The sequence below is a fragment of the Quercus robur genome, chromosome 8, assembly GCF_932294415.1.
Source record: "Quercus robur chromosome 8, dhQueRobu3.1, whole genome shotgun sequence".
Classification (NCBI taxonomy): Eukaryota; Viridiplantae; Streptophyta; class Magnoliopsida; order Fagales; family Fagaceae; genus Quercus; species Quercus robur.
The window spans coordinates 67,830,055-67,845,424 of record NC_065541.1 but is presented as its reverse complement, the minus strand read 5'-3'; the positions used below and the strand labels follow the sequence as shown (position 1 = coordinate 67,845,424).

The following is a 15,370-nucleotide window of genomic DNA, read 5'->3' as shown; positions in this document are numbered from 1 at the left end:
CTCGGTCTAAACTTTATCAAAAAAAAAAAAAACTTTATTTGATTTGCTACAAAGTATTTGATATGTTTTCGGTGGCCTTCAACTCCTCCGTACTTTGATCTTATGCTCACCAGTCCACACCCATGGCCCATGGTCGCGCCCAGCCCAAACTCATCATATATCCTGACAGTTCAAAAACAGCTAGCTATCCTTTTCTTCTTGAGAGGGAGGAACATAGAGGTGGTCCTCACTCCTTAATTTAACAACTAGCCACGCCAGCTTGCCATTTTTAAATCTTTTATTATTGACTCACCCCAGACTCAGAGGGTCTCATCCCAGCATCTTTCCTTTCCTTTTTTTTTTTTTTTTTTAAATTTTCTTTTTTACTGTGCTACTCTAGGCCAGGAGGCCAGGGACCACTCCTATATCATGTGAGAGAGAAAGAGAGAAAAAACCAATCGGCCGATCCCGTTAAAACTGACATCACCTAAAAGACTTTTGACCCGACTTGTCGGCATTGAGTTACCAATTCCCATGTGGAAGACTTCTGCACTCCACTGTTACTTAGCATAGATATGTATGTTTTGGTTTTTATTTTTATTTTTTTTTGGTTAACAGATATGTATGTTTTTATTTATCTTATAACTGTGTTCATTTTGACTTGTTTTAAGAGTTTTATTTATTTATTTATTTTAATTTTAGGTACAAGTTTTATTTTTTATATATTTTCTTTTTGAGATGGATTATTTTATATATTAAGTACTAATTTTTATTATTCTCCTTTTTTAGGAATATTATTTTGTTAATCAATATATCCTTTTATTAATAAAAGGGTAAGAGAGTGATTACCCGTGGAGACTAACATGAAAGACAAAAACGAATTTTAGTTCAAGGCAAAAAATTCAAAAAAAAAAAAAATTGACGACAAAATTAATTAAAAAATAGATTGTGCTGCAAGTAAAAAAAAAAAAAAAAAATTGACATAGAAAATATATGTAGGGATTGGGTTCGAGCACTTCTCCTGTTGGGTGGATGGTCTCAAGCCCAGCTAGCCCAATACAACAAGCTAGCCCAATACAATAAATTTGTAGAGAATGAGTTTAAGAACTAGGTCTTAGTTTGAATTATAACAACTAGACACGGTTACAAATAAGCTGAGTAACAAGGATATGGATTAAAGCATGAAATTTGGTCCTCGGGCGTTTCGTCCGAGGAACTTAGTATTCTTCTTCTTCCTTCAGTATTAGGTTACAGAGGTTTCCAAGACCATGCAGGCTACTACCGTCTCTTCCTTTTTTTTTTTCTTCCTCTTTTTTTTCCACGATCCCCCATTCTTGGAGGGTCTCTCACATTATATACTTCTTTCCAGTCAATCTTGACCCTCCACCTGTTGATCATGCAGGTCATTACTCAAGTACTCGTCCCATTAGCCACCTTCCCAAACCCTCTGTGAGTTGCGGCAACCAAGGCCGCACTGTTCAAGGGTCATTTCCTCATTAATGCGGCCAGAACATTAGTTGGGTGCATTCAATGTAGAGGTGACAATTTCTCCTTGGATTGCTCCTGCACCATACGCTCATGGGTATTCTACTATACTTGTCCTTCTCCTAGGGCGCTTTGGGAGGCTGCCTTTGCCGGTGTGCTGTTCTCTCCTTTTGGGATTTGGGATGCCGAGAGCAGGATTGTCCTCGGCAACGTTTCTAGGCCATTTGGGCTTTCTTTGTCCGTCCTCGGCCGTTTCTCCCTCCTCGACGCGGGTCTTGGGCCCAGTATAAAGTAGGCCGGGGTTGTCAAATTCTTTGACCCCACAATATAATATGAATGTATATTATAACTATTAATATAATTTTTGGTGCATAGTGTTAGAATTGAAATTTAATATAATTATTGTTATGCTCAAAATACTTCATAATTTTGAGTTACTAATTACATATGTTTCAAACAAGTAAATATATTATTATTATTATTATTATTATAAGAAGATATATAACTCAAGAGTAAAATGAGAGAGAGAGAAAAAAAGAAATATTAAGAGTATGATAATATATTTAAAAATTTACAAAATTCTATGTGAGCCTGGATTTTTTAAAGAGATTATACACCAAATACACTCCCCTTTTGCCTTAGCTTAGTGAATAAAATTTGGCACATTAATTAGGGATAAATGTCTATTTTATAATTTAAATATTTTAAGCCGACATAAAGTAAATTTTTTGTTTTGCTTTTTAATTTTATTGACTACTTTAGAAAAATTAGAAATTACTTTATTTTGGACTTTAGACTCGCTCGCAATTCTATCATCTGAGCTATCATGAGCTCCATTGCTATGATGTTGTTTTGAGCGTTTAAGAACTTATTGGAGTTGAGATGAAGATATGACGAAGAGAGAAGTAGAGATGGGGAGAGGATTTTTTAAATTAGTAATTGTGTTGTTGTTGTTGTCGTTTTCTTTGTTCATTTGTTTGTTTGTTTTTGTTTTTGTTTTTTTGTTTTTGTTTTTGTTTTTGTTTTTGTTTAAATTTGTTGGGTAGAGCTGAGGTAGAATATTAGTGGGGAAAAAAAAAGAGATTGAAAGAGTGACTAGCTGTAGAAGCAATTTTGGATGTGACTAATTGTAACTTAACTAAAATGATGATTTATAGAGTGAGATGTATATGCTTTACATGGATTTTTCTTACAACATCTCCAAATTGTCACTCGAATTTTATCTAAAATCAAACTTTCTATCTACCTAAGCTTTAAATAAATATACCTAAGCTTTTAAAATCACACTTTTTATCTACCTAAGCTTCTAAATTCTCACCCGGATTCCCTGCTCTTGCAGGATCGGACCTAGCAGGTAAAGTGTCACTATAGTCATGCTCAGGTGGAAGACGCCAACTCAAGTTGCCACTCTCTACCCATTTTTTAGTTCATAATATATATTTATATATATATATATAATTTTTCATAGACTCTCAATTCTTTGTCTATTCTATTTAAATATTCTTTATTCGTTCACTCTTTATTCTATCTATCCAATGGTCAAACACCAAAAAAGGTTCTTTTTTCTCCATGGCCATCTCTAGGCCTAGGCCTAAGGCCTCACATGTCCATAAAATTTACGAAGGGTCCCAAGGCCCCCAAAATCATACAAAAATTTCCCAAATCGTAAAATGATAATTAATTATTTTAAAAGAAAAAAAAAAAATATATATATATATATATATAGGTTTTTCATTCTTTCTCCCACCTTTAAAAATGTTCCTAAAATATTGAGTTAATAGAAATCCAAGCCAATTGAAATCATGAACAATTTAATTAAAAAAAAAAAAATAAGTATGCCAAATAATCGTTGACATTGAATTTTTCTAACAACCTATTAAAGAGATGTTAATTAAATATAAATACAAAAATTTAATAAGCAATTTTGCATATCAAAAAACAAAACCAACAGTTTATGAACCCAAAAAAATATAATATACTTAGTTGAATAAATAGTACTTAATTGATATAAATATAAATATATATATATATATATATATAAGGGTCAATTTGAGATTCACTTATTTTGTTAAAACTGAAAACTTTTTGCTAAAAGTACCGTAGATAAAGATAAAAGTTAGCTGAAATAGTACATGAGGACCAATTAATAGTACCAAAAAGTGCAGTGGAGTCTATAAATAGTAGAAAAAATAAGCTGAATAGTAAAATAAGCTAGTTTTTTAATTTGAAGTCAAACGCACACTAAATACACTAAAATGTACTGCTTAGACATTGCCTTTCTCAAATATGCTTGCGAATCTCAAGCAGATAGGTTCTCAAAAATTGTTAGCATACGCGACTCATACTGGTGGTTGAGTCGAATAGAGACCTATTAAGAAAGTCACAAGAGCTTAAATACATTATATTGAATGGTGAGGATTGAGGAGACAAGAGTAGCAAATAAAGGTTTGTTTAGGGCCGAGTGTGAACAGTAGATTGGACGGGGTGAGAGAGAGAGAGATGCAAAAATGAGTTTACTAATAACTAAATATTTTATCAAGTTGTCTCAATTATTTATTTGGACAAAATTTAAGGCTCATCTAAGTGACATTCTAGGTGTGAAGAGTTCTATGAATATATATATATATATATGAGAGAGAGAGAGAGAGAGAGATGCCAAAATGAGTTTACTAATAACTAAATATTTTATCAAGTTGTCTCAATTATTTATTTGGACAAAATTTAATGCTCATCTAAGTGACATTCTAGGTGTGACGAGTCCTATGAATATATATATATGATAGAGAGAGAGAGATGCGAAAATGAGTTTACTAATAACTAAATATTTTATCAAGTTGTCTCAATTATTTATTTGGACAAAATTTAGTGCTCATCTAAGTGACATTCTAGGTGTGAAGAGTCCTGTGAATATAATTTTGTCAATTAGATGAGCATTAAATTTTGTCCAAATAAATAATTGAGACAACTTGATAAAATATTTAGTTATTAGTAAACTCATTTTCGCATCTCTCTCTCTTTCTCTTTCTTTGCTCACACCCCGTCCAATCTATAAAACCCAAATAGAATACTTAGTGTTGTTTACTTTTGCTTATTTTTTGTAGTTTATTGCACAATGTTTATCAAAATATATATTTTATGGTAACTTTTATGTTAATTTTGATACAGAAACCTAAAAATTAGTTTATATAAAAAAAAAACTAAAAATTAATTTATTTAGAGTGAAAGGAAAAAACAAAACTTTTATCACAAAAAAACTAAAAATTATATTATTTGCAAAAGACCTAAGACAGAAACTAAAAACAAAAATTTTAAAGCAAATCTCAAACATATACTTAGGGTATGTTTGGTATGCTGTAATAGCTCCTGTACTAAAATAGTTATTTATGTGTAATAACAATTTGGTCATTTAGTTGAATTTTTATTACATGAATTCGTTATTACATTGGAATAACTATTCTTTAAATTGAAGAATAGCTATTCCTCTTCAAAATGAATGTAACAGCTATTCATTAGTGCATATAATAGGTTTTAAAATTAATATATTTCCAAAATTAATAACTAAATTTATGGATAGTAATAGTTATTCCATTACAATGTTTTCTATTCCCAGTAATAAAGATTATTATTCTTAGTATAATTTACATTCAGTGAATGAAACGTACCCTTAATATGTTAATATGTTAGGGATGAATTTTAGTGTATATAATAGGTTTTGAAATTAATATATTTCCAAAATATAATATTTCTTTATACATCATCTTTTATAAGATTTCCATATGTAACAACTAAACTTATGGATAGTAATAGTTATTTCATTACAATGTCTTTTATTCCTAGTAATAAAGATTATTATTCTTAGTATAATTTACATTCAGTGAACCAAACGTACCCTTAATATGTTAATATGTTGGGGATGAATTTTAGGGTGTCACTCTCCAAAATTTAGATAAAATGATACATTGTTATTCTATTGGCATGCTCTAATGAATGGTATTTATTTTTCATTCCAAATTCACTTTCTTATCATCAACTTGCTCCCTCTCTCCATCTTGTTTAAAATAGGGAGCCATCACCTCACCTCCATGGTAAATTCATGAGATGTGAATTGCGTTCTGCCAGTGCCCTAACCCACCAACCCACCAATCCCATATTGGAAAATGAGTGTGACGTGTGTGTGTTAAAAATATTTAGTATTCTCAAAAGAAAAAATAGTGGGTTAATCCCACATTGGAAAATGAATGTGAGTAAAAGAGGTTTAAAGCATGTGTTGTGTATCCAAGAGTTAGACATTTTTAGATATACATCACTGTAAGTTTATTTAAAAAACCTTCTCCCCTCTCCCTCTGTGTGTGTGTTAAAAATACTTAGTATTCTAAAAAAAAAAAAAAAAGATTATCATTGGTTGATAATTAAAATTAATTCTAATAATAAATAACAAACATTTATTATTGAACAGTTTTTTTTTTCTTAATGTTAAAAGAATAAGGATTTATTAATTCTAATTTTTTATGAACACCTTTTACTAGGGCAGTTCAATAGGGATACAAGTGTTTTTTTAATCAATTTTTTAAAAATAAGGGTATTTAGATCTTTTCAAGTATTTGACTATTCAGCCTAAGTGTATACAGCCCCTTTGTCCCATATACACCATATTATTACAGGGAGAAATTTCTCGAGGGTAGCCTCAAGATTCTGTCAAGAGGTTTCAAATCCAATATTTTATAAATACCATGAAGTTTTAGGAATCACTAAGCTAACCCCTTTGAATCCCATACTTGTGCATCACTCCAAACTAATAGTGATTCTTACCACTAAATGTTGACTTCATATGTTCAATTTCAAGAGTACCTTAGAGCATTCCCATCCATGAATGCAAAAAATATACATTTCACCTCCCCAAAACACCATTTAACTCCCCAAATTTTTTTTTTTACATTTCCACTTGAGAATACACCCCACATCCCAACCTTTATTTTACAATTCATCATGTTAGACACATTATGGCCAAAGTGGCCCAAACCAATTATAGGCTCATGTAATTTTGAATCATAAGCATATTAACCTTAGGTTAGTCTAGGGTTAGTAAAATATTCTCTAGTATATAAACTTTATATTGGGTAAATTGTAACACAATTATTAATATAATATGTAAACGTCAAGGGCTTTCCTCATAGTGGATGTAGGCTGAACCATGTAAACCTTTATATGTGCTCTCTCTTTCATGCTTCTATTCATCATTCAATCATCACACACAATCACACAATAACTTTCACATACCCCATTAAAATAATCTATTAAACCCACATTACCAAAACCCATGGCCAGAATCCGGCCACAACAACCACCAAATTCAACGGCCAAAACTAGCCACTCAACCACCACCAATATCACAAAACTCAATCGTCCTAGTATGATACATAATTGCCACCAACAACAACGAGGCCCACAACCAACACATCAATTTGTGACCATTGCAACCCACAACCAACACGCTGCAACCTGAGAGAGAGAGAGATACATATATATATATATATGTTGCTATTTTGATTGTGTAAAAGGCCACACTGGATGTGGGGAGTTTTTTTTATGCAATTTTAGTGAAAAGTATCATCTATTTTGTATTTTGATGAGATATGAAAAATCAAATGAGAATGCTCTAATGTGACTTAAATTTTATTAATGATTCAAATTGAAAGTGGATAGAAGTAATTGTTTATGACAATTAGATACAATAAAGAGTTTAATTATATATATATATATATATATATATATTTTTTTTTTTCAATATAAGATAGAAATTCTAATCTAACTTAATTTAAGTGTATATGTGTGTGAAGTTTCCTCTTAGAGACTTGAACCTCGATCTTTGCCCCCCACACCCCACAAGCACTTATATTTGTGGAGTGACAATCGCACAAAGGGTGTGCGTTGGTAATTAGAAATTTTAAAAGCAAGGAGATCTTTTTTTTTTATATATTTTTTTTATAGAAACAAAACAAATAGGGGAGAGAAGAAGGGGTTATAGCTTCTACCACTATCTTGTTATAATTGCATTAAAACATAAATGGTGTACATTTTGTGCTACCTCCATTAGCAAAAGCAACCCTTTTCGCTAGTGGACTCACCTACATGGCAAAAAAGAAAAAATAAAGACACTTTAGAAGCTAGCGTGTCACTTGATGACCATGTAAGCGAGTCCACTAACGGAGGGGTTGTTTTTACAAACGGAGGCAAATTTTAGGGTGTAAAATCCAAATAGTTTCAAACTTTAGGAGTGTACTTTGTAATTTACACTTTATGGGAAAAATGATAAATTTAAGTTACATTTGGTCTAATCTTTTATGTGTTAATGTTACATCATTCTTTTTTTTTTTCTTGTAAGGAATATTTCAACAAATCAACATGAAATTTAAGTTATACCTGGGTTAATTTTTTGCAACATTACACAACTCAATAATTTTTTTTTTTTTTGAAAAATTCAATATAGAATTACATTCTCTCCTTATACTTTTCATGCATGCAAAATTTTAATACTATCAAATATCAATATTTATCTCATGTGTAATTTCAAGTTTTTTGTACTTTAAATGAGTGTTTGGATCCAGATGAAATGCACGTTTTGCATTTTGCGTTTTTCCTTTTTTTTTTTTTTTCCCCCTACACACGTTCCTACTTTAGGGGACAAGAGTACTGTTTATGCACTGTTTAGTACTGTTCATGCACTATTCACGGTTAAAAAATATTAAAAATGGGTCCCACGGTACTATTCACACATTTAAAAATTATTTTGCTGCAGTGTTTTCAGTTTTTAGTTTTCAGTTTCAGCAAAAATAAGTTGTATCCAAACAGACCCTAAATGATAAGTTGCAAAGTATATCCCTAATTTGTTTGGGAGTTTATAAAGGAATAAAATAGAATAATCATAAGAGAATGGAATGGAATGTATTTAAGTAAGGGAAATTAATGGAAAAGAATGTAATAGAATGGAATTAAGTAACCTTGATTGGTTGTTTTAAAATAAAAGAATGGAAATGAATGAAAATGAATGGAATGTAAGTAATCTTATTTAGAAGTAACATGGAGGAAATAGAATGAAATCATTTTATGAAAATATTACTATTAGACCTCTATTTTAAAATAAATGGTTGACTATATAGGGGTATTTTGGGAGTTTTAGTAAAAAATTTATTAAATTTAATTCTATTCCCTCTCATTCCTCCTAATTTTAAGGAGAATGAAAATTTTAGGTTTTAAGGGAATAGAAAGGAATGAGTGTTCTCTCTTACCTATTCCATTCCCTTCCACTTAAACTCCCAAATGAGGGAATGAACTTTCCATTTTCTCTATTAAAACTCTCAAACAAGAGAATGGAATAATATTCTAAAATTATTCTTTTCATTCATTTTCATTCCATTTCATTCCCTCCTCCCAAATGAAGCCTAAAGTTTGAGTTTGCTTGGATTTTACATCTTAAAGTTTACCTCTACTAGCAAAAGTACCTTGCGTACATGGCAAAAAAATTATACATCAGACACTAGCATGACGCTTAACGGCCATCATGTAGGCGAGTCCATTAATGGAAATGTTACTTTTGCTAACATATGTAAACTTGAGTGTATAAAATTCAAACAATCCCAAACTTTAGGGGAATACTTTGTAATTTATCCTAAAAATTATATTACGCATTCTGTCACAAATATTATATATATATATATATATATATATATTTTTGATGAGCACAAAAATTATATTAAACCATAGAGGGTGTGGGTGCAGGGTTTTTTTTTTTTTTTTTTTTGATGTGTGGGTGCTGTTTATCTTATTACAAATTATATACAGGAAAATTGAAGATGCCCCACCATCACCAACATATAGGGTTTTTTTTTTTTGGAGAAACAACCAACATATAGGTTAATTGCATGTTCGGTAGAAACTATGACGTCATTTGTAATGTCCTCTTTAGATTATAAATATGTGGAATCTAAAGCGTAATTCGAGATTAATTTGCACCGTCTAAATTAATGTCAACATTAACAAATCAAATGGTACATTCGGCAGTGGGATGCATTGATATGTCAATGTTAAAAGATTGATGCATATTCATATTAATTTACAATGTTGAATATATGTTCACTGACTCACTCCATCCTTTTTTTTCTCCCCCTTAGTAAATAATTTTAACGCCATCCTACCTCTACTAATTTGTTAATTTTGACTCTAATTACTAATTGGGGTATTTGGTGAGATGCACATTACACATTTAATATTTTTTTATTTTTTATTTTTTTGTTGGTTGAGAAACATTACACACTTAACTTTTTTTTTTATTTTTTAGAAACAAACACACACACAAAAGAGAGAGGGAAAATGGTTCTAACACAAAGGCACACTACAATTTCACTCAGAAGTCATGGTCATTTAACTTGAATTATGATGTTTAATTCAAAATTTAATTGTTTGAAATGAACATTATAAATGACCCCATAAAATATAGTGGGCAGTTTATAATTAACCTAAAAAACTTATATTCTTAATTATATATATTTCTATCCATCACCTGGGTTTTTTTTCTCTCTCTTTCCCAAATAGTTCGTATGTCATCACCTGGGACCTCTCTTACCAATATATATATATGCACATATAGTTGCAAGTGGCATCCACACAATAATAATAAGTCGAAGAGAGAGGAGTGTGATCGAATGGGAAGAATGGAGGAGATGATGAAGGTCGTTCCCCTTGATTTGAGGACCATTTTTTGGGTAGCTCTTATGGGATTGTCTGGCTTGTTATTTCATCTTTTCAACCGTGTGTGGCTTAAGTCTAAAAAGATCAGGAAGAAGCTACAAATGCAAGGTATCAAAGGGCCTCCACCTTCTTTCTTACATGGGAATCTTACTGAGATGCACAAGATCCAATTCCAGGCCACCAAAGCAGCCTCAAATCATGCTGATCAGATTCTAGCCCACGACTACACTTCTACCCTCTTCCCATATTTTGAACATTGGAGAAAAGAATACGGTATGAATAAATATGTACTTCTTTCTTTTCCACTTTCTAATTTTCTTTCCGTCGGTCCACCTCTGTAATAAATTATATATAATACCATTCATGATTCATGGCATGATATATTATTGATATACTAGCTTAAGACATATCGAAAGCTCACTTGATTTGTGTTCTTTACACTGTAGTTTAAAGTTTAAATCCATATATGGTACTAATCAGTTTGTTAATTGGTTTCACTATAATTTTACCTGTATATGTATATATATCTCAGCTCAGCACAGGTAATTAAAGGTAATTGATTAGTAAATTAAGCATTCCTTGTAAAAGGGCAAATGCCATTCTTCGCTTTTATTTCCTTTTCATTTTTGATAGTCCTTGTGAAATTGAAATGCTAAAGAGGATACAGTTCCTAGTCAAAAGTCAAAACCCAACAAAAACAATTAACGTGTTCCAGTTCCAGCCAGTTGAAGTGTAGTTTGGTGCTTTTATTTTATTTATTTTTTCTAAGATCTTGACAGAAGAAGAAAATTAACTGTTTTTGTTGTATCTGGAACTAGTTTGGTGCTGATTCCAACTTTTATAAATTTGTTGAAGTTCAGTTTTGTTTACCATCTATCAGAATCAGATTTTAAGGGGGAAGTTCACTCTGGCTGGCCTGGCCCTCCCCAGCTCGCTTCTAACTTCTAGCCTCTAGGCCCCGACCCCCGAGGAAACGGGCCATTATCATTCGAAATACAAAATTTATTTTTTTATTTTAGATTTAGAATGCAGATGCCATCGACTTGTCGAGTTCGACAATTATCATTAGCAAAAGCAACAATTTTGGGTACATCCTCATCCTCACCCCCAGTGATTTCAAATATTATATTAATTAAAGTCGGCAATTTGCACCGGAATTCTCTTATAGTAATTTTTTTAATAGACTAAGACAATGACTAATATTTTTAATCTATATTTTTCAACTATAATATTGTGTAACACAATAAATGTAGTAGTTTATTATTATTATTTTTTTTTTATAACAACTTAGTAGTTTATTGAAAGATCAATACTTGTTTTCTTTTTTAGGTCAAAGATCAATAGTCATTATATAATATATATCAGAATAAATATCATAATAAAATAGTAGCAATTAAAATCCTTGAATATGATCTTAAAATTTTTTTTAGATGATTATAATATGTTGCTAACCCAAAACTTGAATTCTTTCTCCCTTGAACTCCTAAATATTTTGTGCATGAAGGGTATGAATTATAAGTCATATAATTAAAAACCCAAACGAAATATGCTGTATTTTTTTTTAATATTATAATTTTTATAGAAAGTGGGCCTGGTATGGAGCTGGCAATGATTGGGCTGAAGTCCAAAACTAGAAGAATTGGTTGTGGTCTGTTAAATTTTGGATTCTTGATTTATTGCCACTCGCTTCAATTGGTGGCCTTTGCCTATCATCAAATTTAATTTGTTATATATTTACGGTGCATGCAGGTCTGATATATACTTATTCGGCGGGTATGAGGCAACACTTGTATGTAAACCAGCCGGAGCTAGTGAAGGAAATGAATCAGTGTATCACTTTGGCCTTAGGTAAGCCTTATTATGTGACAAAGCGACTTGCACCCATGCTCGGCAATGGCATTTTGAGGTCCAACGGCCTTATTTGGGCACAACAAAGGAAAATTGTTGCACCAGAGTTCTTCATGGACAAAGTTAAGGTAGTGGAACAAGATCTCTCAATTTATGTGGGGTTTCTCCATACTTTAAATTTAAATTAATCTAATAGGATCTAGTTGGGATCGTTAATTAATATTTACTGGCCGTAGGGAATGGTGGGGCTAAATAACGCTTGAGAGAGTTGAGTCAGCACAAAATATAATTTTCCCGTATGCACATTTATGATGTATAATGATAAATCACTACCAGTTCTAAAAGGTTGATTGATCATTTTACCATTATTTTAACATTCTCTTTACTTTTAATGAGACCAAATTTCCCTTTAACAAGCGTGATCCATTTCATGAAAATTTTAATTTGTAATAAAAGATGTACAATTGTTCGGATTCCCAGTACCACCATCATAACTTTTAGGACAAGTGATAACATTAAATATTGGCAGGGTATGGTGGGGCTAATGCTTGAATCGGCACAACCATTGTTAAGAAAATGGGAAGACTACATCGAAGATCAAGGTGGTGTGACAGCAGACATTCAAGTGGATGAGGATTTAAAGAGTGTATCAGCAGATGTGATCTCAAGGGCTTGTTTTGGGAGCTCTTATTTCAAAGGCAAAGAAATTTTCTTAAAGCTTAGAAGCCTTCAGAAAGCTATTTCCCAGCAAGGCTTTCTTTTGGGGGTCACGAGTTTCGGGTAGGTTATAAATATGAATATACATATGGTCCTCTTATTAATAATTCATTAAAAATATGTTATTCACAAATCTTTTGTACATGCTTATCAATTATCATCCGTACGTACAGTTGATTTTGAGTTAAGAGTTAACAAAATATGACAATTGAATATATGTGTTGTAACAATGCAATTATAAGACTTGTAGTTTTAGGCTCCTTTCCCATCTATGGATGCAGATTCATAATATTAAGGAAAAAAAAAACCCTGTAATTCAATGGATCTTGGCAAGACACATGACAATTAATGAAGTGGCAGGTTTCTTCAAACGGGGAAGCAAAAGGAGATTAGCAATTTGGAGAGAGAGATCGAGTCATTGATCTGGAAGGTGGTGAAAGAACGAGAACAAGAATGCTTACAGACGTGTTCATCTGAAAAGGATCTATTGCAGTTGATAATGGAGGCAGCCATGACTGATCAAAGTCTGGGCAAGGATTCAGCCAAGTCCAAGCGCTTCATAGTTGATAATTGCAAGAACATATACTTTGCCGGGCACGAATCCACTGCTGTTGCGGCCTCCTGGTGTTTGCTACTACTGGCTATACATCCAGAGTGGCAAGATCGTATAAGGAAGGAGGTCGCTCAAGTTTGCCCAAATGGCCTGCCAGATGTAAATTCAGTCATGAACTTGAAGACGGTATATATATATATATATATATATATACACATTAGTTTACAGTTTAATAAGTAATAATAATCTCTCTATCTAGCTTATATAAATATATCTATAATAAGGAAAATTTAATTTCAACGTACGTACGTACTGTACAGGTGACTATTGTGATTCAAGAAGTGTTGCGTTTATACCCACCAGCAGCCTTCGTGTCAAGAGAGGCCCTTGAAGAGACCCAAGTTGGAAACATTGTCATCCCCAAGGGTGTATGCTTGTGGACTCTCATTCCAACACTGCACAGGGATCCCAATATTTGGGGACCAGACGTCAACGATTTCAGACCAGACAGATTCACCGACGGTGTCTCCAAGGCTTGCAAATTTCCCCAAGCCTATATCCCCTTTGGACTGGGTCCTCGCTTGTGCTTGGGGAAAAACTTTGCTATGGTTCAATTGAAGGTTCTCCTCTCTCTCATTGTCTCCAACTTTGCTTTCTCCCTATCTCCCACGTACCAACATTCTCCTGCCTATAAAATGATTGTAGAGCCCGGAAACGGTGTTCATATCCTCATCAAAAGGATTTAACTTCCACCAATGAATAACACTTATATATAGGCCTCGCCTATCTCTTCTTTTCCTCCTTCAATTTTAACAACTTTCCTTTCTAATAGTACTAGCTAGGCAAAGTGAAACTCTTGCTGTTTCTACTTTCTAGTGCACGCAATGGATCGATGTATTTGTACATATTCCCAATCTGTACTTCTTTCATCTATTTAGTATTTACTTTTTCTCATATTCTTCGGGTTTGGGAGTCTCGTCTTACACAAAGACAGTGCTAATCCTTCTTCTAATGCTTGTATGTATAAATGATTAACTTATAAATAAATAAAAATATAAAATATAAAAAATAAGAAAAAAAGAGGAAAAATTGCGATACTAGAGACACAGTGATTCATTAAGAGATGAAAAAAAAAAAAAAAAAAAAAATTCTTAGTAATTACGGAGAGAGAGATGGATAGATGAAGTCATTAGCTCAATTTGCAAAACATGTTGAGGATTATGTAGCCCCTTTTGAGCCATTATTTTGAAAACAAGTTGACAATTAAACAATTAAGATGTTCTCTTTTATTTTTATTTATTTTTTGATAAGCTGCAATGACATTAAACAACAAAGAGAACACAGGGAGGGTAATTTGCCTTACACTGGTGTGAGATTACCATTATTAAAAAAAAAAAAAAAAAGACTAATGGGAGAGTAGTGCAAATTTAGTAGCCTCATGAGTTGCCGCATTACATAACCTCCAATCCAACAAGATATATGCTCTCTTTTATAAGTTATCTTCAGTTAGGGGTGGCAAAATCTGACACGACCTACGAACCCGACACGACTAACCTGTTTATAAACAAGTCATGGGTTGAGGCAAAACGGATTTGAGTCATATTCGAGTTGACATAGCTAACCAGTTTAATAAACGGGTTGAGTTCATGTTCAACATGTGAACCCATCTGACCTGTTTAGTTTATTAAGTTATTAGTTTTTTTATTTTTTATTTTTTTTTATATTATTGCTTAATTTATGGTTGTTTTTATATGTTTATTACTATATTTATATAGGTTAGGTATGACCTATTAATCAAATAGTTTATTAAACGGGTTATTTGTATTGACTTTTACATGACTTGTCAATTAAACGAGTTAAACGTGTCGAGTCGGGTCGACTTGTTTAATAAATAGGTTGTGTTCAGGTTGAGGATTCCTAACACGTTTACTAAACAGGTCGGGTTTGAGTCAAACCATTTAGTTGAATACTCATGGCTTGACACGACACGAACCCGACCTGTGAACATGAATTGCCAACCCTACCTTCAGTTATGAGTTAACA

The 15,370-nt window shown here is 32.3% G+C and overlaps 1 protein-coding gene across 2 annotated transcripts; it reads left to right on the top strand.

The window, feature by feature from the left end:
- Window positions 1–10,060: 10,060 nt before the first annotated feature.
- Window positions 10,061–14,281, top strand: LOC126697914 (cytochrome P450 714A1-like). 2 transcript variants are annotated; one of them, XM_050395042.1, is made up of 5 exons: window positions 10,061–10,482; window positions 11,959–12,185; window positions 12,587–12,837; window positions 13,129–13,513; window positions 13,648–14,281. In XM_050395042.1, the coding sequence occupies exons 1-5, from the start codon at window positions 10,164–10,166 to the stop codon at window positions 14,071–14,073; spliced, it is 1,608 nt and encodes a 535-aa protein (XP_050250999.1). In that variant the 5' UTR covers window positions 10,061–10,163; the 3' UTR covers window positions 14,074–14,281. The 2 variants fall into 2 exon arrangements, with proteins under 2 accessions (XP_050250999.1, XP_050251000.1); XM_050395043.1 differs by having other exon boundaries at window positions 10,066–10,482; window positions 13,135–13,513.
- Window positions 14,282–15,370: the final 1,089 nt, after the last annotated feature.